Here is a 24,393-nt window from a genome sequence, read left to right as displayed (position 1 = left end):
AAATCACATATAAATAATTAAATGTATTAGTTGTGATTAATTATGTGGATATAATAAAGTTTATTCTATAGAAACTTTTTTACTATATTTATACAAGTAGTAAGGATAAAATATCAAATTATATTTTCTAATCTATGCATTTCTTCTAAAAAAAAAATATAGAATGAAAAATGATTTCATCAAAATTAAGATTATGTTTGATAAGAAAGATAAGATAATCTCATTTGTCTATTATGAGTCTAATATGACTAATATTGTTTCTAACACAAGGTCAATTGATTTTGGCTCCCCAGTTAATATTTATAATACTTTGTGTGATACGTAAAACCTTCGGAAGGGCAAATTATTAGGTTCGGTCACCAGACTTAAAAATAGGTTCGGATATCCAATTAAAACTTCAATTCACCTCTCTCTTAATTAGCTTTGGGTCAGTTCATAAGAGGCCTAACATTCCTAAAGAATTTTAATTTCAGCCACGTCACCTGCGCTTTAGGTGCGCTTTGACTGTGCTTTAAGTGCGCTTTGCCTGCGTTTTGCCTGTGCTTCTGACACGCTTAATTTAAAATAATATTTTATTAATATGCGGACCTATCTCCGCGTCCGTTGACCGGATGTAAAAATTTGCTCTCAAGAAGCTAGTGGAAAGTGAGCAATGCATCTATTCGAAGAATAAGATGCACTCACATGTAAAGGCTATTTGGACATACTATTTATAGTTTATTCGTGATTTTATTTTGTAAATAGAAAAGATTTTTACAATCATAAACATTATTTTAATTTTTAGAATAGTACTTTTAGGATATTACTTTATCTTTTTAAATAATCATATTAATTGATATCATAAATCTAAACTTTATAATAATTTTATATTGTCTTATAAAATTAAGCATAAGATGTCTTTAAGATCTTTAAGGTAAAAGTAGAGAAATAAAATAGGAAAACAAATCAAGATTGTGAGATATGATTAAAATGATGACTATTACTGCAAGAGATATACTGAAGATAGATAACTGCCCAATCTATTTATGATGTTCTTTCAAGAGAATGGGATTGTTTCCCAAAGCAATCTACCAAGCTCACTTAATCATAATAGTTCATGCAATGACGTAGGGGTGTCAATTTCGGGTCACGGGTCGGGTTCGGGTCGAATCCGTAACTGACCCGGCACTATTCGGGTCAACCCGAATCCGACCCGTTTTTAAAAACGGGTCAGTTTTCCTGACCCGAACCCGACCCGCTTCGCGTCCGGGTCAACCCGACACGACCCGAATGACACGTTTCCAACAAAAAAATGGCTAATTTTCAGGTCAAAACGGGTCAATATCCTCTTTTCGGGTCAAAAACGTGTAAAAATCAGGTCATCTCGGGTTGCCGGGTCAAAATCGAGTTTTCGGGTCAAAATCGGGTCACTTTCTGGTCAATTTCGGGTCAAAGGGTTAACCTGAACCCGACTCTATTTTTGAAACGGGTCGAAATGCTGAACCCGAACCCGACCCGTTTCGGTTTCGGGTTGACCCTAACCCGAAATTTTCGGTTCGGATTTTCTGATCGTGTCAAATATTGACACCCCTAGCAATGACCCAAATTTTAATTAATAAATAAATTGCTAGAAATCTAATTTGAACCTTGCTTAGAAAATCTTGCATGTATGGAAGTTTGGTTGAGAGCATTGCGATACCGTGCTGGCTAGCGCAACAGCACTAGTCTCTCTATATAGAATGGAAACGTCCTTTTCAATCAAAAGTATGAAATGTTTGTTGTGGACTATATACGATGATCAATTTAGAGCAAACAATAAAAATTTAAGATCCACAAATGCATAATATGCCTACTGTTTGGCTTTATCAAACTCAGTTTGTCGAGAAATTATTATGTGTGGAGTCCGAACGGGCTCTGCCGTCCGGATTCTATGAGGGTACACAATAAATATATAGTAAAAAAATAAACCTGTATATTTATTGTGTATTTACTTTGTACCCTCACAGAATTTAGATAATTCCCCTGTTAGAACTCTTTATGTAATAATCTCTCCAATTTGTCTTGAAACGAGTAGGGTTAAAGGTGCATTTGTTGAAGGTAAAGATACACTCTACAGTGGCTCTTCAAGTTTATTATGAACTTGATAACAAATTTGCCAAACTCATGATCCTACTTATCATTCAGCGAACCCCTCATCACTTGCCACTAGTCACTCGACAGGCCCACTCGAAACTAACCACTCGTCACTCGTCACCAGGCGAGCCCACTCTACTATTGAGTGTCAATGTGTCACTTATATATGCTTTTGTATTTTATTGGCTACATTCTTTTTGAGCTACATGACTTGTGTAAATTAGTATGTTTCTTTACAAGGCTTTTTTTGTAGCCTGTAATCCTATAAATAATTATTCACACTACAGGAAAAACCCTTATTACCGGCGGACAAAATCCGCCGGCAAAATTAGATATCCGACGGAAAATATAGTTTCCGTCGCATGTTCAGGCGTATATTTGTCCGCCGGTTTGAGTCGCGTCGATAATTTCTTTCCGGCGAATAATTTGCGCCGGAAAGTTCTCCGGCGCCGTTTCCGACGCCTTACCGTCGAAAAAACGGATGGTTGTTGATGTCAAAAAACGTCTTAATTCCGGCGCCATATGCGCCGGTACTTAGCGTCGCATTATGCGCCGGACCTTACCGGCGGATAAAACGTTGCAAAGTGTGACGTAGAAACCCACGATTTTCGCTTGCGACGCAAAGTATATGCCAGTAAATACCGTCGCATACCGCGCCGGTACATGCGTCGGTACGTTCCGACAGAACAAAGACGTCGGTACGTACGATACAATTCGTTATATCTTCTTTTCCGGCGAAATTCCGGTGAAAATCCGGCGAAAACCTGTAGTATTGACAAAAAAAACCCAGCCAACAATCAAATTTCCACACCTGCAAACCTATACAAATTTCAATTCTACAACATTTCAATTGTAACATTACAACAGATCAACAATTTCACCACAGTTTCACAACAGTTTATAACATTAAAAGAAACAGTTCAGTACTAACAATCAACTAAAAACATCACATTAAAAGAAACTGTTCAATAAAACATGTTCACAGAAATAAACATGTTCATATAAACTTTAACCGGCGGAAGTTCCGCCGGTTTCGACACTCGGGACGCCGATATAATTTCCGACGCATTATACGTCAGTCAGATTTCATTGAGTTTAAATAAGCCGGCGCAATGTCCGCCGGTAACGAACGCCGAAAATGTTTCGCCGTAACATGCGACGGAAATGGTCCAGACATTCATATACCGTCGGATTAGCCGGCGGAACGGGCGTTGGTAAGTTTTCGGCGTATTTTGCGCCGGAAAGGTCGTCACAAGATTTTCGTCGAACAATTCCGCCGTTGCTTGCGCCGTTATTACCGACGCACAATTTTCCGCCGGAAAACAGGAAAAATCCGATGGTAATCGCGTGTTTTCCTGTAGTGATCTGCACTTGGGTTATCTCATGCTTAAGCCAACCCATGAGTTAAACTTAGCGTAGGTTGAACGAGCTTAAGAAAGCTTCAAGAGAATCGTTAGGCTTACATGAGCAGTTAAACTAGCATTGACCGTGAGCCAAACTGCTCCTATTTAGAAATTTGTACACATTGTAGAAGGATTTTTCTTATAAAATTAGCTTGCGCGCTAGATGGATTAGCTATGATGCACCGACACTTCTCCTCAAAGAGACGTGCAGTGTCCGACACCGTGTCCGACACGACACTCCTCCGACACGTGTCGGACACGCCGACTACTATATATATATATATATATATATATATATATATATATATATATATATGTACACACACTAAATCTAAAAACTCAATAATTACTTTTAGGAGAACTTCAAGTTAAAGAGTTTACACATTGATGCTTAGATTAATCATAAAAGGAGAGCACCTAGCTAATCAAAACTATGATAGACTAACTTAGGTTTTGGGATCATAGTGATCTTAGCTCAGACTCTAAGTTCAAAATCTATGAGACTACTCTTTACTGGAGAGCCAAGGCTCTTAGGTAGACAATCTACATGAGAGCTAGGGCCCCAATGTAGATGGATAGTATGTGCCCAATGAAGTCGGCATTTTTATTTTTTACTTAAGTCTTCTATTTAAAAGGAAGATATATGCAATAAATCTAAAAGGGAATGAAATCACTCAAAGAGTGATATTATTCACTCGTTAGGTTCGCTCACAATTTATCACTCAGTGAGCTCACTCGTCCGGCCCACTTGGCGAGCCAGTTTACGCCCACTTGGCAAACCCATCTTAGGCATCGATTAAGTCTAAAAACATATATGATAAAAAATTCTAATAACACTTGAAATATTCTTTGAACTAAAAAGATATTCCTACATTCTTTAGTTGACATATTTTTGCTTCATTATATTAAGCCACTCTCCAAAGATAAAAAGAGAATCAGAGAACTAAATGTATATCCAAATATGCCAATGGCCTGGCTTGATCAAGCTCAATCTGCCTTAAAGCAAGGAAGGTTAAAAGGTTCACTCTTTGAGGTTTAATATGAACTCGTTAAGTTCTTAGAGAACTCACTAAACTCATGATCCTACTTATAACTCGTTAGTCGTCACTTCCATTGTTCCACATATTACTCTGCGAGCTCACTAATAACAGCTATTGTAGATTTATACAGTATGCACACCAATATATGTATGTATTATATCAAAAATGCAAATTAGATCATATAAGTTATAAATTAATTAATATCATGTATTTCATGTTTATATGTAGTACATTGGCTCCTTATCATTTTATACTCAGTGTTATACAACCTATTTGAATTAAAATGAGTTAAATATAAAAATAATTTGTAAAATTTCAATAAAAATTGAAATGGCCTATATAAAAAATAACCATTAAATTTTTAATATAAACTAGCTAAAATGCTCATAATAATGATGTGTACTACATATCAAAAGTTTCGTGATGAAAGTCCACTAAAATATGAGATATTGTATTTTTTATCAATCTTATGAGAGAGAAAATCGACAAAACTTAAAATCATTAAAAATAGACAAAAGGTTGATGTTATCTACTGCAATCAGAACACTTTCACAATGAGAGTGATGGAAAATATTACTCCAATCTTTCTTTCTCTCTCCTCTTCCTTCTCTCCTCTCACCCGATAATAAATGAATTGGGGGGAGGGGGTAATGGCTTAGAGTGAGGGTTTTAAGATAAATGGTTTTAGATATTTTTATAAAATAAAATAAAATTTCAGATCTATTGTTGCATCACTCCATCAAATCCCAGAAAATATGAGAGTTTGGTATCGTAGTACTCCCTTAGACAATTTTTATGGATATAGAGAAATTAAATTTAAGGCTATTGCATGATATCCAGCTTAAAAAAATAGCATCCTTAACATTTCTCACAAATGACTATTGATAGATAGAACAAAATTACTGATGATTTGTCACATCAATCATATCAATCAAATTATATATTCATGATTATAGGACTTGATGCAAGAAAAATGATAGACCTTTTATAGGTTACATGTTATCTTAATCAATGTCAGGTCTTGCTAGCTTAGCTTACATATGCATATGACATGAACATATATAATAAATTACATATGTGATATGATATAATATGATATGAACATGATACATGATAAGACTGACAAGATCACATATAAGATTGATATAAGGACATATAATATATATGAAATATATTATATACATTTATTGTATTTGATAGAAATTATGATATGCATACATTGATAATATATGATATGAATGGAACATATATTGAACACTTGCTTGATATAATAGGTATACTAATGTGATATATAGATTGAAATAAAAGATATAGTTTATAAACATGCATTGATTTATGATAGACCTTTTGTGTTATATTATATATGGGTATAGGAATGATAGAATATACTTATCAACGACGTACTGATCCTTTATATGGCTACTAATCACTGATTACGAATTATATTATTTATATTAATTTCCCTTGTGCATATAAAATGATATTATTCTTATTTACTATTACTAATTATTTTTACTCATACTCAGATTGATATGGATTAAATGATCAGATATATATTATTGTTATTTTCTTTGATTGATTATAGTTATATATTTTGGTAACTTATTGAGTTATCAACTCACTTTGTGCTTTTACATGTTTTTGTGGTAGGGGATAAGATCTAGTGGAATGAGACCGATCATAAATCAAGTTTTGAGGTTTTTTTTTTAATCCAAGAACGAAGAATGATAAATTGATGTTATAGAATGAATTCCAGGTTATTGTGCATGAATTTGAAGAAAGAAATATAATTAAAATTAATGAAAATGATTATTAATTTCACCCATTAGTTGTTAATTAATAAGTGAGATTAGTGGCTCTTATAGAATAATTAAGAGAGATAAAATAAGCAGTTCTTTTAAATTAAAGTCTTAGGGTGTTACAATCTAATGCTCTGATTTAAGATCTTGTTTCTTCGAAATATTTTTTAATCTTGTGGAATTTTTTTGCATGTTATTAAATTTAGTTGTTGGGTAGGATAGTCCTGCTTTAAGGATAAAAATAAGGCCAAGAGTTTTTTGCAATACATGTGAAGGAGAGAGGCTTCTTCATCCTATTTGGAGCAAAAGGAGAGAATCAGAAAAATTCTCAAGTAATGTGGGCAAAGGTTATTATGCCAAACCACTTTAAATCTAGTTTATAGCTTTACTTTTTCACACTATATTACTTTTACACAACCTACATTATCTATGATGATGATGTCTATTTATATTTTTATAATATATTATGAAGTGTTAAATATAAGGAATTAATCTTTATCTTGATATGTTGTAATTTCATTTTAAAGTTAAAGTGAGATTACATGAGAAAAATAGTTGTTATGTTTTATTTTTGTAAAGAATAACTGGTCATATCTTTTATTGGATTGCTTCCAAATATTTCTAAGAAAATATAATAAATTTAAATTGTTGGTTAACTCATCTCAAAATTAGTATTTAAAATTTTTTTATAGAATTTCATAAACTTATTATGAAACATCAATTCACTCCTCCCCCTTCTTAGGTGTGACGATCACTATACTATGTCTTCTAATATTTTTTGAGAACCAATATCATTTGAGACTTTAGCCTTTGAGATTTATTTTTAAGAATTAAAAAAAAAAATCACACTTGATGATTTTGGCCTTTTGAAGATTTTAGAAAACTTGATGAACATATATTTTTTTAGAGTTTAAATATTTTAAGATTTTTGGAGAACAAAAAATAGTTATCTTCTAACACATTTAGCCATCTAAAACTTTTAGAAAATGAAATAAACATATGTATTTTAAGGCTTTTAGCCTTACAAGAGTTTTGGAGAATTAAAGAAATTTGTATCTAATGAGGCTTTTGGCCTTATGATATTTTTCGAGAATCAATAATATCCTTTAACTAAAACATTTTCCTTTTGAACCCATTTAAATGCTAGATGTGATAATATTGAGATTAGTTTGCATCATTTGAAAATTTTAAGAATTCCAGCTGCTTTAGATGTTCAAAATTTTCAATCTCTATTAAAATATTATTCCTAAATGTATTAAATAGGGTATAATTAGATGTCTAAGGCTAAATTTCATGAGAGGGGTGTCTGTAATATGTCAAATATTGTTATTTTTTTAAGTCGGTTGATCAATTTCTTTTTATAAATTCTTATATTTGCTTGATGATTTTTCAAATTACTTTTTTATTGGCAGTGATGACCTCATCAATAATTATTTATATTTTTATGCAATAAATAAGATCAGCATAAGCGTAGAATATTTCTTGCATTAATGAGGTGTAGAAAGGTAAAGATGAAGACCTCCATGAAAAATGCATCGTGATAACATTTAATCTACCACTAAAATTTGATATACTTTAAAAGAGAATATTTGAAAGTACTCTTAATAATAATAATAATAATAATAATAAATATTTGAAAGTACTCTTGAAGGACTTCCGCCTCATTTTAATAAATTCCAGAGAGATGGGAGGAGTCAATGATGACCTTCTAATGAGTAATAAATTGCTCGATTAAAAACCTAGATAAATCAGAAAAATTATGAATAATTCTATCATAGAGAGAGTATAAAGGTACAATCTTGTCCCTAAAGATTTGTAGTGAATACTTGGTAAATGACTGTATTAGAAGCTTATTGAATATACGTGATGATTTTACATTGGTTAATATGCTCATAGGGGGTCAGAGCTCCCATCATATAGATGTATCGCATGAAACTTACATCCCACTATAATATGATGCTGGAGAACTGTATCATTCATATGCAAAGACTCTTGAAAGTTGAGATGATTGATAAATTAAATATTTTTCCTAATAGAGAAATCCTTTTGAGCAATGCATCATACATCATCTCTTATAACATCATAAGGTTGCCAATAAGGCGACATTGATTTAAGTCATTCATGTTTGGTGAAGGATTAGATACAGAGAAAGGATGGGTTAAACATATAGTATTTGGGAGAACTTGATGAGAATGTGGTAGAAGGGAGCTAGAATATAAGGAGGTACAATGTGGTAACATTTAATAGTGTTCTAATGGTGCTCTTTATTATTTAAGATTTTTTAAGAGTTGAAGGATTTGAACATTAATTTCTTCCATCCTAAACATGTGATCTTCCAAAATGAGGCCTAAGTGGACATCACCACAAAAATTATATTATCCTTGATTGCAATATTATACCATTCAAAAAGTAATTATAGTATGATGAGAATATTTCTCACTAACAATGCAAAATTGTTATGTACTAGAAAATTTGTAGCAATAAAGAGAGTGTGTTTAATATCTTAATTTTGTGTAATGATCTAGCATATATAGATAGAAGTTGCAAGTGACATCAAAATTTTTTACTTTGAAAATCCAAAAATGGGATAATCCTTTAGAATTAGTCCAATTGCAATTGTCCACTATATAACTAAAGATTTAAAAGTATGCTCTTCCCCATAATTGAAGAAAATAGGGTTACACAATTGAAAAGAATTATCTAATTCCCTTTATAGGGATTATAGAAAAAGTAGAGGGTGGATATGATTATACAATGTCAGTCAAGCAATGATCAGGTTTCCATGGTCGGACATTTGAAATTAAAAGATGAGATTAGATGTTATTAGTCAGGTAATGATAGTTGTATAACAAAAGTTAGGTGGTGGTAGTTATTGATGATGGTCATTAGTGGCAATTGTTGGGCAAGCAATAGAGCCCATCATATCTCATAATGTCGTAACTTCTCTCATATAAAAAATGGAACCTTATTAATATATCTTTTTTTTTGTTATGTGATAAATTTGATTATAATAAAAAAATATTTCATGGAGTGGCTCAGATCAATCTCATTGATCATACATTATTTATGCAGTATCTTAGTATCTTAATGACATCATAATTAAATGATTTTGAGCTTATTTGATTCATCTTGTCATGCCACTTAATTTACTATAAGCATTTAACTAATATTCCAATATTTTTATATATGCTTCAATTCTTTAATATGTGCTCATTTAGACTTAAATTGGTTCATTTTTTATGTTGCTCAGTTCCTCTACTCTAAATGTTCAATTCAATTATAAATTTGTTAAAATTAGAGTTCATATGATCTTTAATTTAATTTTGAAAGTTTTTAATTCAAATTATTTTCAAGATACTTTAATTAAGTGAATTTTAACAACTATGAACACCATCAAACAACTAATAATATATTATTACATGCTAGAAAATTGAAGTAGGTAGAGTGTAATTTTTATGTCTTTTTTTGCGAAACCAAGTGACCCGGCCCAAAATAAATCCTGTTCAAATTTCAAGGTTGCGCATTGGCACTCTTTTTTAAATGAAATACCGCGAAAGCATCATATTTTTTAGAATTTTAGCTCAAAAAATATTTCAAAGCTGCTGAGAAAGAAAAACGAGGAAAATTTGATGAAGATGAAGATTGGTTTGTAGGAGGTCAAGGTGATGATAATGAATACTGGTTTCGAGGAGGTCAAGGCAATGAAGATGAAGATTTGCTTGGAGGAGGAGAAGCCGTTGAAGATGAAGACTATTTGAGATAAGGAAAAGCTGATGAAATGAAAATTGGTTAGGAGGAGAAGCCGATGAAGAGGAAGATTGGTTTGGAGGAAAAGTTGAAGAAGAAACGATGAATAATATTTTTTTCTGTACACTTAGGTAATATGAAAATTTGAAGGATTATTTGTATATTGATAATTTTTTCTGTACACTTAGGAGGAAGATGAAGATGTTTTGTTTTGTTGATGTTTTTTTTTTTTTTCTCCATTGCAGATGACTATTAGAAAAAACACCACCTATAATATAACATCACATTCTTAAATAAAGTTTGCTATGCACCGCTGTGTATCTATTATATTGGCTGTGATATTGAAAATTTGGCGTGCATTAGTAAACATTTTAATTAAACTGAAAATGTGATATGTACCACTACATTAATTTATGTGATGTTTTGTTTATTTTGATATTGTGTATCTCGGTACCGCACGATACCGTTGGGTACATTTTAATAAACAATACTAAATAATTATGTATTTTTTAAACTTATTTCTTACATCTGAATCAATAGGACTAGTATACAGTGGTACCAAACATAATTTTTCCCTTAATATAAATTAAATCTTTATACCGTTGAACTCTCGGTACTAATGCACGGTACCACTCGGTACTAAAACACGGTACCACTCTGTAACAAAATTTGGTACTGCTCGGTACTGGCTGGTTCTGAGCGCTGCGGACATAGAGCTACGTCCGGTGTCCACACCGAATAAAAATTCCACTTTAGGGGTGGGAAAAAGGCACAATCTTTTATGCTGTCCAAATTTTCTCCCATAAATTATGAGGAAAAAATGAATTGGTAGAATTGGAGACCGCTGGCAACGATAATGGCCAGGTCTTCAAGCATTGTTATATGTGCCGATCCAATTTATTTTCATAAATTGAAAGTAATAGAATGGTAGAGTGGAGGTTGTCCACTGTGACAAGCAATTTGATCGTTTGGTGGCTCTCTTATGCTGGTCCATTTTCTCTCATAAATTAAGATTGTAACGGATTTAAGAAATTAGTACGCTCTATCGAGCCAGAACAATAATATATATAATATGAATATTTATATTTTTATATAAATAAAAAATATATTTTATACGGGTCGGGTTCGGGTTCACGGATTCGACCCGTTTGAAAAACGGGACCGGTTCGAGTTGACCCGGAAACCCGTTTAAAATGCGTTGCCCGCATCTGCACAGGCTGCCCGCGCGACAACATTAGCAGCCCGCCGCCCGCTCGCCTGCCGAGGCCGCCCAAGCACCCACCGAGGCCACCCGCGAGCGCTCAAGCCTGCCCGCGCACTCGCCGAGACCGCCCCGCGCACTCTTTGCGGAGTCCAGATGCAGAACGTCTTAACAGAGATAAACCAGAATGTGCCATGTCAGCAGTTATGAGCAGTACCAAGCCATGGTACCATGCAAATGAGTGATATGACACATTCTAATTAATCTCAAGATGATTTTCGACATTCGCACTAAGGCTTCGTTTGTTTTTTTTTTTTTTTTTTTTTTTTTTTTAAAAAAAAGTGGCTTCGTTTGTTTTTTTTTTTTGCTTTTGTAAAAGACAGTTTTAAAAAATATTAGTTCAGAAAAATGGAGTTTTCTAATGAAGAAGCATATATAAAAAATTTCTCAAAATTACAGAAAAATGAAAAAATGAAGTTATTGAGAACGTGATTTGATGAACAAAATAACAAAAAAAAGAAAAAAAAAATTCTCGTCTCCAAACGAAAAAGACAAAAAATAAAAAAACTCTAAAACAAACAAAATCTTAATCCTCCAATTCGGCCTTCTTGCAGCTTTAACGAAATTAACGTTCGCTCACGGTCCTGACTTCAGATCAGTTTGCTTGCTTCGGATTTCGGCTAACGAGGAAAGCCGGAAAGGGGCATTTACGTCATTTCGATCATCTCAGGCGTAGAACAAAATCACAGTAATTAAATGACAAAGTCTGGGCTATTGAGGGTTTAGAAGCGACATTTCAGGCATCGAGGAGGAACAAACCTCGAGAGAGAAAGACGACTTCCTCCTCCGACCTCTCGCTTTTCTCTTTCTTTATAGCTTTCCATTGCAAAATCCAGGAAAATCTTGAAAAAAACCGACCAAGCTGGTTGTGGGTTTGTGCACGGGATTGAGGAGCTAGGGTTTTGCTTCGTCGTGTGGAACCGGGTTAGAATTTATTCTCTCTGTTTGTGTTTTACTATGCTTACTTGACTTGTTCTTGTTGGATTCGATGATGCGGACTAGGTTTTGGTATTGCCTTTGGGTTCTTGAGGTTTGGAGTGTCGGGGAATTGGTGTTTCAAGGTTGGTTGGTGTCGATCAGTTATTTGACGGAGCGAATTCGGCTTCTGTTGTACTGCCTGTGATGCTATTTGGTACGGCATTTTTTGAGTGAAGGTGCTAATTGTTGTGTATTTGGGTTTTGGACTGGGTGGATTAGAGTGTAATTCGTTGTGGGGAAATGGTGATGTTACAGCGCAGGGAGCATGAGGCTATTAATTTACGACATGTTTGAAAATTGATGATATTCTTCCTTTTCTCTTCCGAAGTTCTCGACTGTTTTTTAAGCATAGGATGCAAGTGTTCATGTTTTTTTTTTCTTGTTGTTCTGCAGTAATTTGCTAAGTTTGGCCTTGTTAATTTCGTCTAAAATTAATGTCAATCAATGGACTGCATTTTTTCTGAGTAACAGATATTCGTCGGGCAATTTTACCTCCTTACCGTTTTAGTCAATTTTAACCCCCCATGTTTTTCCGATGTTTTTGGATAGGCCTCCACAACCTATTTTATTTAGATTTTTTTCTACAGTCCTTGGTTGTGGGAAAACCTTAGATTGGATTCAAAAGCACTTTGTTTGTTTGTAGTTTATTGAGAGGATGATAACCGTGCCTTTTTGATTCTTTGCTGGCCAATCAGTCCTAATTTAGATGTCGGGGTAACAGAACCATGCTTATTACTAATTAGAACTTTGGTTGTTAAAATGTTTTGTGAAGCCATTCTATAATAGTTGTATGAGGTGTTAGCCGTTATGCAGCGTAGCATATCTTTAGCTTTCTTCCTTGAAGTATCTCTTAAATTCTTAATCATGGTACTCCTTGTATTTTTTTTTAATAATGTCTTAGCCGTTTCTGATGATCTTCTTCATCTTCTAACTTGTTGCAATTATAGCTGTTAATCGTAGTTATGCCTCCACTTCTTCTGCCAAGATTGAATTGGAAACTTGTTTTCTTTTCACCTTTATTCTTTATCTTTATCATGACCCTTACCTTCCTCTAAAAATCTCTAAGAATCCAATATGAATTCACTTATCTCATTCATTTTGAAGGCATAACTATCTACTTTATATTCATCCATGAAAACCTAGAGACTTAACTCTGGAGTATCCCTTCAGGTTTTTGAGGTGGAGCATAAAAGCCTAACTAATTAAGAGATGATTAAGCATCCATCAACTTTTCTTTTAGCTACATTTTTTTTATATGTTAACTCCAACTCTTCATCTATTTGCAGTTCATATCTAGCCACTGTGGCTAATAATAGAAAGACAACTAGATGATGAAACCCAGTTTTAAAGTTTTTCAACATCAGGAATGCCAATGTACAGTTTATAGAAATCATGATTTCAATTTTAGGTTAGAATATGCTCAAGAAGCTTGCATTTACCTTCAAAGCAGTAGAGTTTTATATTGGTAGTTGTAGCTTGAATTTGAAAGTTCGTTTCTTTTCACATTTATTCTTTTGTCATCAACCTTACTTTCCTCAATAATTCCCCATGAATCCAATATGAATAAAACCACCTCACTCATTTTGAAATCATAACTATCTGCTTTATATTCTTTTTTCTTCCATGAAAACATAGAGACTCAATTCTGGAGTATCCCTTCAGGTTTTTGAGGTGGAGCATAAAAGCCTAACTAATTAAGAGATGATTAAGCATCCATCAACTTTTCTTTTAGCTACATTTTTTTTGTATGTTAACTCCAACTCTTCATCTATTTGCAGTTCATATCTAGCCACTGTGGCTAATAATAGAAAGACACCTAGATAATGAAACCCAGTTTTAAAGTTTTTCAACATCAGGAATGCCAATGTACAGTTTATAGAAATCATGATTGCCATTTTAGGTTTAGAATAAGCTCAAGAAGCTTGCATTTACCTTCAAAGCAGTAGAGTTTTATATTGGTAGTTGTAGCTTGAATTTGAAAGTTCGTTTCTTTTCACCTTTATTCTTTTGTCATCAACCTTACTTTCCTCAATAAATCCCCATGAATCCAATATGAATAAAACCACCTCACTCATTTTGAAAGCATAACTATCTGCTTTATATTCTTTTTTCTTCCATGAAAACATAGAGACTTAATTCTGGAGTATCCATTCAGGCTTTTGAGGTGGAGCATAAAAGTCTAACTAATTAAGAGATTATTAAGCATCCATCAACATTTCTTTTAGCAGCAATTTGTTAAACTTTAACACGATCTGTTCTCTATTTGCAGTTCATAGCTAGCCACAGTGACTAATAGTTGAAATGGCACCTAGATGATCAAACCCAGTTTTATGGTTCTTGAACATAAGGAACCCCGATAAACTGTTTATAGAAATCATGATTGCAATTTTAGGTCGGGATAAATTTAAGAAGATTGCATTTACATTCACATCAGTATGAGTTTTATATTGTTATTGTAACTTTGCGTGGTCTATTTGCTCATTTGTGTAATAACTTCATACTATTTGCTGATTTAATGAGTTGCTCTGTGGCAGCTTCATTGCATTCAAATTTAGGAAGCTCGTTTAAAATATTGTGCTTTCAATAAGATATGTGTGTGGGTTTATCGAACTGCGAGTTATCTTAAGTTTCTCTTAAAACTTCAATTCTACCATATTTTCAAAATCTATGCCACAGTAGTGCTGTGTAAAATATTATGAAATTTCTTATTGTACTCATTTTGGGGTTGGAATTTATGGTTTCACATAACTTAGTTTTCTTGTATGCTATAAATTTGATTCTTGTACTCTAGAGGTTTGTATACTGCTGTTGATTAATGTATTCTAAGTAATGGTTGAGGCATTGCTGTTTTTGGTATTGCAATGCTTTTCTTATTTTTCAGGAAGATTTTCCCAGGACTTCTCTGATAGGAAGTGCTTGTATTCACCAGCAACCTAATCAAAATCGGCGAACCAACAGCAGCCAAATGGCTTTCCACAGCAGGAAAACAGCAAAAATCTGCTGTTTACAGCAGAAAAACAGCACTTGTCCGGGGAAAATCTGAGAGAAAACTCAAAGGAAAGCTTGTATTTCACTAGTAGATGAATAAAAAACAGCAAGATACAATTGATCCTCAATTCGAGAGGAGGATCGATCTCTCCCAAATCTCTGGCAACGCCAAGAGCCCAAAGAAAACCTAAATCTAAGATATCTCAAATTTCAGCCAAATTAAACATACTCAAACCCTAGGAAAACAACAATTTAATGCATACAAATCAAAAGGAAATCCCTAAACAGTCCCTACATTCATTCCCCTCTTATCTCCAAAAAACTTACTTTAGGCTCCGCATGCTAAGGCATCGCGCGGCCTCGCAGGCCGAGAAATTTCGCATGTTTTAGCGTCTGGGCTGGTTCGTTGTGGAATCGGGCTGGCCAGTCACTGGACCGGTTAAATTTCCGTTATACTAGGTCCAGCCCTTTCTTGAGTCTATTCAGGAACAAACCAGACAAAGATGCTGATGGCCTGTGTCAACTTCTAATGATATGTGTATATGGTTAAATCTGATCCTTCACTACAAAAACAACACGTGACCTTGCTGCATTGTGTCCTCCAACATTTCTTTCCTTTGTACAGTGTTAGGGCTGCATCCAAACCAGATGGAGTTTTAGGAAAACAAGTATTGGAAAGCAGCATTATTCCTCTTTGTGAAGTTAACAAGTTACCAGGCATATCGATAAATGAGTATAAAAAAGTTTGAAAATATCACAATGATGCTTCATAGAAGTCAGGCACATAGACAAAAACCCATCACAAAGTAGCTTGCAAAGTGGATTTCGTTTCTGTTCATCTGGTCGGAGTTCAGATACTATGTCAACATTCAGCCAATTGAGGGTGATTAATTATCCTTCATAGTCTATTCAGGTTATCTTTTGGAAGTGCGCTGTGTTGCAGTCAGCTGGCTTGTACACTCTTTATGCTACTGCTGCTGCCTTTTGGAGCACCGTACTGCCCTATCTCCAACATCAACTTGGTTTCCTCACAGTTTTGGTATTTGCGGATCACTGTGATGCTTCGCTTCTGCACATTTTTTGGGTTATGATTCTTTATGTATTTCAGTTTTTTCATGAAATTCATGGCTCTATACAATACGAGGCCTTCTGATGTTTCCTCGAGGACGTTGTTCCAGGTATTATGGCAAATGGGGTTGCAAGTAAACATCCATATCGGAGCAATGTAGTGTGTCTTATCTTTCAGCATCTCCGCACATGCTATGCTAGTCCAGGTCAATTTGACCACAGTCCCAGGGGAGTGCTAATTGGGAGTTTCCAGGTTTGATCCCAGAACAGGTTTTCATTACCTTTTGCTTATTATCTGATCAGAGCCTCATGTTCCTGAGATCGCGAGTGTTACCTCTCAAGTATTCAGGTAAGGGTGGAATACTAATTCAAAACTTTTATGGGATCCCCCAACCTTGGCCTTTTCATGCATATCCAACTTCTCCGTACCAGTCCTGTTATCAGATCACCTGTGGCTAATTCAAGTAACTTCTGGCGATAGTGAGAGCAATAGGTCATCTGGTAGCTCAGTTGGGGTGGAGGGGCTATCTGGTGGCAAAGCCCAAGATTGCATGATTAAATTGATTTGATTCAAAATTGCACTCATTTCTTGATGAGTTGGAATCACAGTCCGCTAGATTGAGTTATTGACATTGCTGGACGCATTGTTGAGTTCAGGTGAATTTTTTAGTTTATTTTTTTGTCACATCAGGCTGCATGATTATGCCAAGGTACATGCTAACACACTCTCTTTGTCTTAATGTTAAATAACAATTCCTCTTTTTTGACATCAGTGACTGTCCATGGAAGCGATTTTTCAGCAGAGTTGGGAAGCTGCGTTGCTGAAGAGGCACTCTTTTTTTCAGAGTGTCTTCACATGCTTCACATTAAATGACGATGTATTTGGGAATTAATGTATTCCAGAAGGTGCTTTAGTTTGATATGAGGCCTTGTGATTATAATTCCTTTAAAATTACATTCTTCCTTTGGTTGAGGGAATGATGGAAATTTCTCAATGACATAACTTAATTTGAGTTTGGTTCTTCTTGTAGTAGGAAACATAATTAAAATGTGTTTGTTTAACATTGCTAACAATAAACCACATCGTAACAAGGTAAGTGATAGTAAAGGTTTTTCACAACTGCTCTTGCACCTCCCCGTCAAGTATATCGACACGATATGAATAGGGGACATGTCAACAATTGAATTCATGCAGTTTAAGACGGATTGGTCTTTCGGCCATTGTCTGCCTTCATCCTTAACTCTTTTAGTGATGTATGTTACGTTGGAGCAAAAAAGTTTTATTTTGTTATTTTCAGTTGTAATGAACTACAACCGCTCATAACATTGCATAATGTTTAGTAGATGGCGTGTAATCCAAGGCGTTGAATTTCTGGCATCCTCGAGCTCGTTTAGAACTCCCATTAAAAGGACTCAGCTGATGCATTAGTTGTCATTTACCTATCTAAATCCACCGTCATTTGTTAAGACAACGGCTATCTCTGTCTCTCGAGATTGGTGGATGCTCTACCTTTGATTCCTCTTCAATATCTTCCATACATCTATTAAAAGCCTTTATCAATCTGTTATTACCGTTGCGTTACACTTTTTTGCCCAAAAACCTACATAACCTAACCCCATCTGTTCATATTGCTTTTTTGAATTCTCACGTAGTGGTTTCTTAGCACATGCTGAATGAACACATTAGAAAGATTTTCCCTCAACCTTAACAAGACCAACGTTGCCGTGTCTGATATGATACGAGATTGTGCCTGTTTTTAATTTAGGGGTGCTACTTACTTGTCTCAGAAACCATATCCATGATTCGTTACACTCTAACTCAACTATAGCAAATGCAAGTGGATATAGATAATTATTAGCATCCATTCCGATCGCAGTTAATAATGTCCCCCGATATTTACCGAGTAGGAATGTGCCATCAAGACAAAGAACTGGCCGACAATAATTCCACCCAGTAATTGAAGGACCAAATGTCCAGAATAGTCTTTGAAACCTATTTGTCTGTGTGCTTTGAATTCTATGTACCGTTCTAGGCATTGCAGAGGCAACAACATCCATGAACAAATTAAGAGTACGGTAAGACTCCTCCCAACTGCCAAAAACAACTTTAATAGCCTTCCTCCGAGCATCCCAAGCCTTCATGTATGACACTTTAATATTGAACTTCGATTCTATATGACCAATTATCCCCCTTGGCTTCAAGTCCATCTGCTTTCTAATTGTGGGTATAATATAGAAACTTATAAACTGTGAGTTGCATTGACGGTGACCACTTTCAAGAATTGGAGACACACATGTATGCTTGTTCTTTATGGATGAGATTTTCCAAATACCGCCTAAACGTTTATTCTGAGCAGAATGAAGTCGCTATAAGCAAGGAGATACCGGGCAATCATGCTTTGTATAAACAATTGTAAATTTCTTTGTATTCGATGTGATGACAATATATTGCACATTATTTTTAATAGCCCAGCCTTGTAACGCAAATTGCATATCAGCCTTTCTTGTGAAGCACATTCCTTCAATTAAGTCGTTCGGAATCGAGAATTCATCCTCTATTATCACCGCATCATAATCATGATCAAAGTCAACTTCCTGATCCCATTGTTGTGTTGTCCTACAAGTCTCGGCATAGTCATTATTTGCCACCATTGTATCCGTACTGCCAACGGATTTAGAACAGTAATCTTTGATAATATTTCTAATCTCCTTATTATCAATTGCATCTCTATCGTTAACCTCTGGTAACATATCAGCACCATCATCATCAGAGCACTGCTCACTAGAGCCACTACTCATAGTCTCATAATCGTAATGATATGAAGGGACTGATTGGGTAGACGCTAATGGAGGTTCCTGTGTCCGTTGGTTCTCAGTATCACTACATTGAAAATATTATTTATCATTTATTAATCAATAATACCTGAAAATATATTTGTGAAACATGATATAGGAAACTCACTAATGAAGGGCTTCTTCTATTGCTTCTACCCTTGAAGGACTAGTAACCACATCAACCCTTTCAACTTGTGTTGAAGTTACATATTTTTCTGAATTTGGAGGCTTAATGTTATCTTCACTCACATTTTTTTTTTCGACATCAACATACATGATGAGAAGTTCTGTTTCAGCATGACATAATAAAACTTCACAAACATCGTCATCTTCAACATGTGAAGCGACAAACTCAGTTCCCACAAGTACTCGACAGACTAAGTTCACAGAAAACTTTCTAGGATCATACTTAAGTGCTTTAAGTATCCTTAACTTAAGATACTCTAAGTTTATATTTCTTGGCACATGTAAGGGACGATTTCTACCCCCAGAATAACTTGGTGCAAATTTATCATCAACTTGTAACTCGCCTCCATACAGGAGCATGAAGGTTGCACCAGTCCACTCATTATTCAACTTGTACGTACCACTAAAAAAGATGAACAAATAAAATATTCTTAATATACGTTTAAATTTAGAAAATGCTAAGTTGCTATTTCTAATTAAGTAGACAATAGTTATCACAGCAAACACAATTTCAAAATCAAATTTTAAATATAATTGATAAAAAAAAAATTATTACATAACTATGCTATTAATTATTGCTACAAAACTTAGCATTAAAAATAATTTTATAGTAATGATTCTTTAATCACAATTAAATATTTTTAAATTTTAGCATTTACATATATAAATATTTTATAAGTTATCCATTAGAATACTAATTAGATTAATAACCTTCAAAATTTCTTCAATGCTAGAAACAAAAAAATTAATATAATATCAATAAAATCTATTTTCAAAATTTTAATGATAAATTTTAAAATTTTACAAAACCAATATAATATTTTTTACATTCTCTTCTAAGCTTGAAATTTATCTTTTGAATTAATCAACACTAAAATTATAGATCTACAAAATAGATTAAATATTCACAGATCTACAAAATCAGTCCCTTCTACAAATATCACAGATCTACATTCTCTGTTAAGCTTTAAAATTATAGATCTACAGTAAATATTCACAGTTCTACATTCTCTTCTAAGATTTAAAATTATTTTTTGAATTAATCAATCACCCTAAATCACAGATCTACAAAATATATCAAATATTCCCAGCCTAAATGCATAAATCTTAACTTATGGCAAATAAATCTTCAAATATATTCCACAAACAAAGAGATTTACAAAAAAAAAACTAGAGAAACAGTTTGTAATGCATAAATATTTACTTCTCTAAGTAAAATATAGAATAATCTACATACATTGAACTAACTTAACATAAAATGCTTAAAAAAATTCATACCATTGTTTAACCGGCGACAAACAAGCTCAGGCGAAGAGAACAGCAAAGAAGAGGGCGAAGTGGGAGAGGAACAGATCGGGAAAGGGAAAGTAGCAGATTTATTTAAGTCTATGTCGCCCGTTTAACGGGCGACTTACTTTAACTCATTCAAATTGCCACATCACCGAAGTCGCCTTTCAAACGAGCGACTTTATCTATTTTAAAATTCTCTGTACATCATGTTTAATCTTATAGTAAAATTATTAATTATACTTAGTTCAAAAATTTGCCCTCTAAAATATCTCATATTTGTTTCGTAGCACTTCGATGCTTTAACACGGAGCACGTGATCGACACGTGGCTGTATGGGACCCACAGCATCTGGGGCGCTCGTGAGCCGCATGCCGTCAGTGGTAAGTCCCGGCTTTGCTCACAACTGATGCTCCATTATCCGCCAAGTGTCTTGCTGGTCCCCACTTCTGTTCTCAGTTGTTGACGAAAGTGCTCGATCAAACCCCCGATTTAATCGGATGGTCACCTATTTAAATCCCGAATTACCATTTTGCCCTTTCTCAATCTGAAATTATAATCTTACCCTTCCTAAATTTTTTTGGGAAAACCCTTCCTAAATTCAATTGCTGCTTTGGCAAACGCAAACAAATGCTCCTTATTCATCTTCGCTCATTTTTAGTTTATAATTAGCCGATTTTAATTATTTTTTTATAAATTCATAAATTTTACAAGCTAAACAAGAAGAATACCTTATTTGATAATATTTAACCTGTACTAATTTAATTATATATATGATTATTGTGTGCCCAAACATTCATAATAGTAGAAAAATATAATTTCATGTTTTAGCTTTGCATGACAATCCAACCATCACACATCAAAAAGAGGGGGTATAAAAATTGTAGGATACTAGATTTTTTTTTATGTGAAAAACTAGAGAAAGGAAAATCCATGGAGCTTGCCCATGTTAAAATGATTTCACCAATTCTTTTCATTGATTACAAGTGATGCCCTTCCCCAATGGAAAGTATTGGTTAAGTACATATTATATTGTTCAAGTTGTAAGAGCTCAATTGCATGAGAACTATCATTAATGGATTGTAGGCTTGTTTTGTTTGGTCAGGAGGTCCATAGTCAAGCAACGGTGATCGGGGGAACTATAGTCAGACAAAAACAGTCGGAGTGATTGTAGTTAAATGATGGGGGTTCGAGGGACCATCGTTGGGTGATTAAGGTCGGAGTGACTGTAGTTGGACGATGACAGTTCGATGGATCATAGTTGAATAAAAGTAGTTGGATGGACCGTAATCGAGTAGAAGGACCACAGTTGGATGATTGCGGTTAAGCTACGAAGGTCTAACGAGGGCTACTGAAAGGTCATCCAACAGTGGTGCCCCCATTGAGGTCTTGCAAAGTTTAATGATTTGTCAGATGGAGGGCCAACGACGGTGGTTTGACGAATTCACTGAGGTTTCGCTGGCTATGGTACACGGGTGGATCTTTGAGATTTTTCAAGCCTCATAACTATCTTAAATTTTTAATTTTTAACATAGGGTCCCAAACCCTTTCCACTCCCCCCCCCTCCCCCCCCCCCCCCCCAATCGAGTTCTTGCCAAAGTTTAATGATTTGTCGGTGGAGGGCCAACGACGGTGGTTTGACGAATTTGCTGGCTATGGTGCGGCACGGGTTGGAATCTTTGAGATTTCAAGCCTAAAAAATTAAAACTAAGAAATTGAATTCAATAATCTAGTAGAGCTCGAGCCTATAAATTTTCAAACGGGTCAAGCTCAAGCTTAGTAAACTAGTTAAAGCTCAAACTCAGTGAGAACTGAACAAGCTTAGCTCAATTAGACATATACTTGACTCGAATAACTCATTTACACCCCACACTTAATTTAAGGAGAGGGGGTTTAGATTTGGGGGTAACATGCCCCATAAATATGGAGAAATATGAATTGAATTTGGAGTACCCCATCCCCTCCATCATATATCTCTTTTGTAGCATTTAAATTCCCAAATGATGTTTGACTATAAGTTGGACTAGTATGTGAGTATGACATGTTTGGAGACCATTTAGTCACTCAAATAACTTTCAGAAGTTTTCAATTGTGCTTCAGACACTTGATTTAAGCTTAGATTAGACCATTTTTTCTAATGGATTTGTCTCGTCAAGATGTTCAATTTGGCTATAACTTTGCTGAAATAAAAATTATCTTGGTCATGAAATTAATTTTTTTGAATTTTGTAATCCAAACATGCCTCGAGATTCGTGTCACTCCATGTAAATTTTGGTGATGTATCAATTGTCCCTCTATTTTTGGAGGTTTGTGCGCTTTAAAAATATGTGTTATGAATTTTTTTAAAAAAATTGTATTGTAAAATTATAATTTTTAAATAATTACGAGACACACGACTAGTATATGTCAATGTCAACCTCCCTCGGGACTGGCAAATTATTGGGTCAGGTGACCGAAGCCATCTCTCCGTTCGGTCGCCAATAAAAATGCGCCATCTGTTAGGATTTTTTTAAATTTAATATTAACACTTTATGTCTTTTCAGAGTTAGCGACCCGACCCGATAACGCTTTTCATTTGAACTTTTAAGCATTTGCCGCCCTATTTTTTCATTTTGAAAGCCGCGAAAGACTCAAATAAAGACTACTGTAGAAGAAAAAATGAGCCAGAAAATTGTAGAGAAGAAATGGACTGCTCAGCGAAGAGGGAGGTCGAAGAGGGAATGGAAGAGGGAGTGCATGAATCGTATAGGATGCATGAATCGGAAAGGATGCATGAATCGCAAGGGGTAATGCATGAATCGGAATCGGAACCTAACGTAGCCGGAAATTCCTCTGGTTTCAACATTTCGGTAAGTTAGAAAGTTCTAAACTGACTGTTTTAATATTATCGCCGCAGAAAGAAGACGTAGGTTTCAGTTCATTAGTCTTAGGATCTTTGATTTTGCGATTTTTAATAAATTTCTTTTGTCGAAAAAGTAAAAAAAAAAAGAAAATATAATGTTGTTGTTTCTTAGCTTTCATTATTGATTTTAGGTTGAAGATGATAAATAAAAAAACTGAACTTGTCGCTATGGTTGCGCTATGGTTGCGCTATGGTTGCGCTATGGTTGCGCTATGGTTGCGCTATGGTTACGCTATGGTTGCGCTATAGTTGCGCTATGGTTACGCTATGGTTGCGCTATGGTTGCGCTATGGTTGCGCTATGGTTGCGCTATGGTTGCGCTATGGTTGCGCTATGGTTGCGCTATGGTTGCGCTATGGTTGCGCTATGGTTGCGCTATGGTTGCGCTATGGTTGCGCTATGGTTGCGCTATGGTTGCGCTATGGTTGCGCTATGGTTGCGCTATGGTTGCGCTATGATTTTTAATAATTTTTTTTGGTTTTTGCAGATATTTATTTGTCTTGACAATGTTACCAATGAGGAGGCCGAAAAATACGGGGCCGACATTACTGCCATACAAAACTTGGATACCCGTTCAGGTCATGAACCACAAAAATTGCATTCACCACAGAAAAATAAGGCTTCCGCAAAAAAGAAAATTGACACCACCCCACCTCCCTCCCCACCTCCCTCTCCTCCTCTCCCTCCCCCTGATTCTCCTCATAATGAACCACCAGAAACTGAGTCTCTGCCGCCAACTCAGCCTTCTACTCGCCCACCTACAGAAAAAATTTCCACAAGTCAACCT

At 34.9% G+C, this 24,393-nt stretch overlaps 1 protein-coding gene and 1 long non-coding RNA gene across 2 annotated transcripts; both read left to right on the top strand.

Annotated features, from left to right (window-relative positions):
* Window positions 1-12,061: 12,061 nt before the first annotated feature.
* On the top strand, window positions 12,062-15,352 carry LOC114578543. The gene is made up of 2 exons (XR_003699538.1): window positions 12,062-12,286; window positions 15,222-15,352. It is a non-coding gene; the product is annotated as an uncharacterized LOC114578543 (long non-coding RNA).
* An 8,613-nt stretch (window positions 15,353-23,965) lies between these two features.
* LOC114578542 (pollen-specific leucine-rich repeat extensin-like protein 4) lies at window positions 23,966-24,393 on the top strand (the record flags this gene model as incomplete). Its single annotated transcript, XM_028691787.1, is given in 1 exon segment — window positions 23,966-24,393. A coding segment is annotated over 1 exon segment (399 nt), but the record flags the coding sequence as incomplete, so codon positions are not given.

The sequence above is a fragment of the Dendrobium catenatum genome, unplaced genomic scaffold (assembly GCF_001605985.2).
Source record: "Dendrobium catenatum unplaced genomic scaffold, ASM160598v2 original_scaffold_71536, whole genome shotgun sequence".
Classification (NCBI taxonomy): Eukaryota; Viridiplantae; Streptophyta; class Magnoliopsida; order Asparagales; family Orchidaceae; genus Dendrobium; species Dendrobium catenatum.
This window is presented reverse-complemented; position numbering and strand designations above follow the sequence as displayed.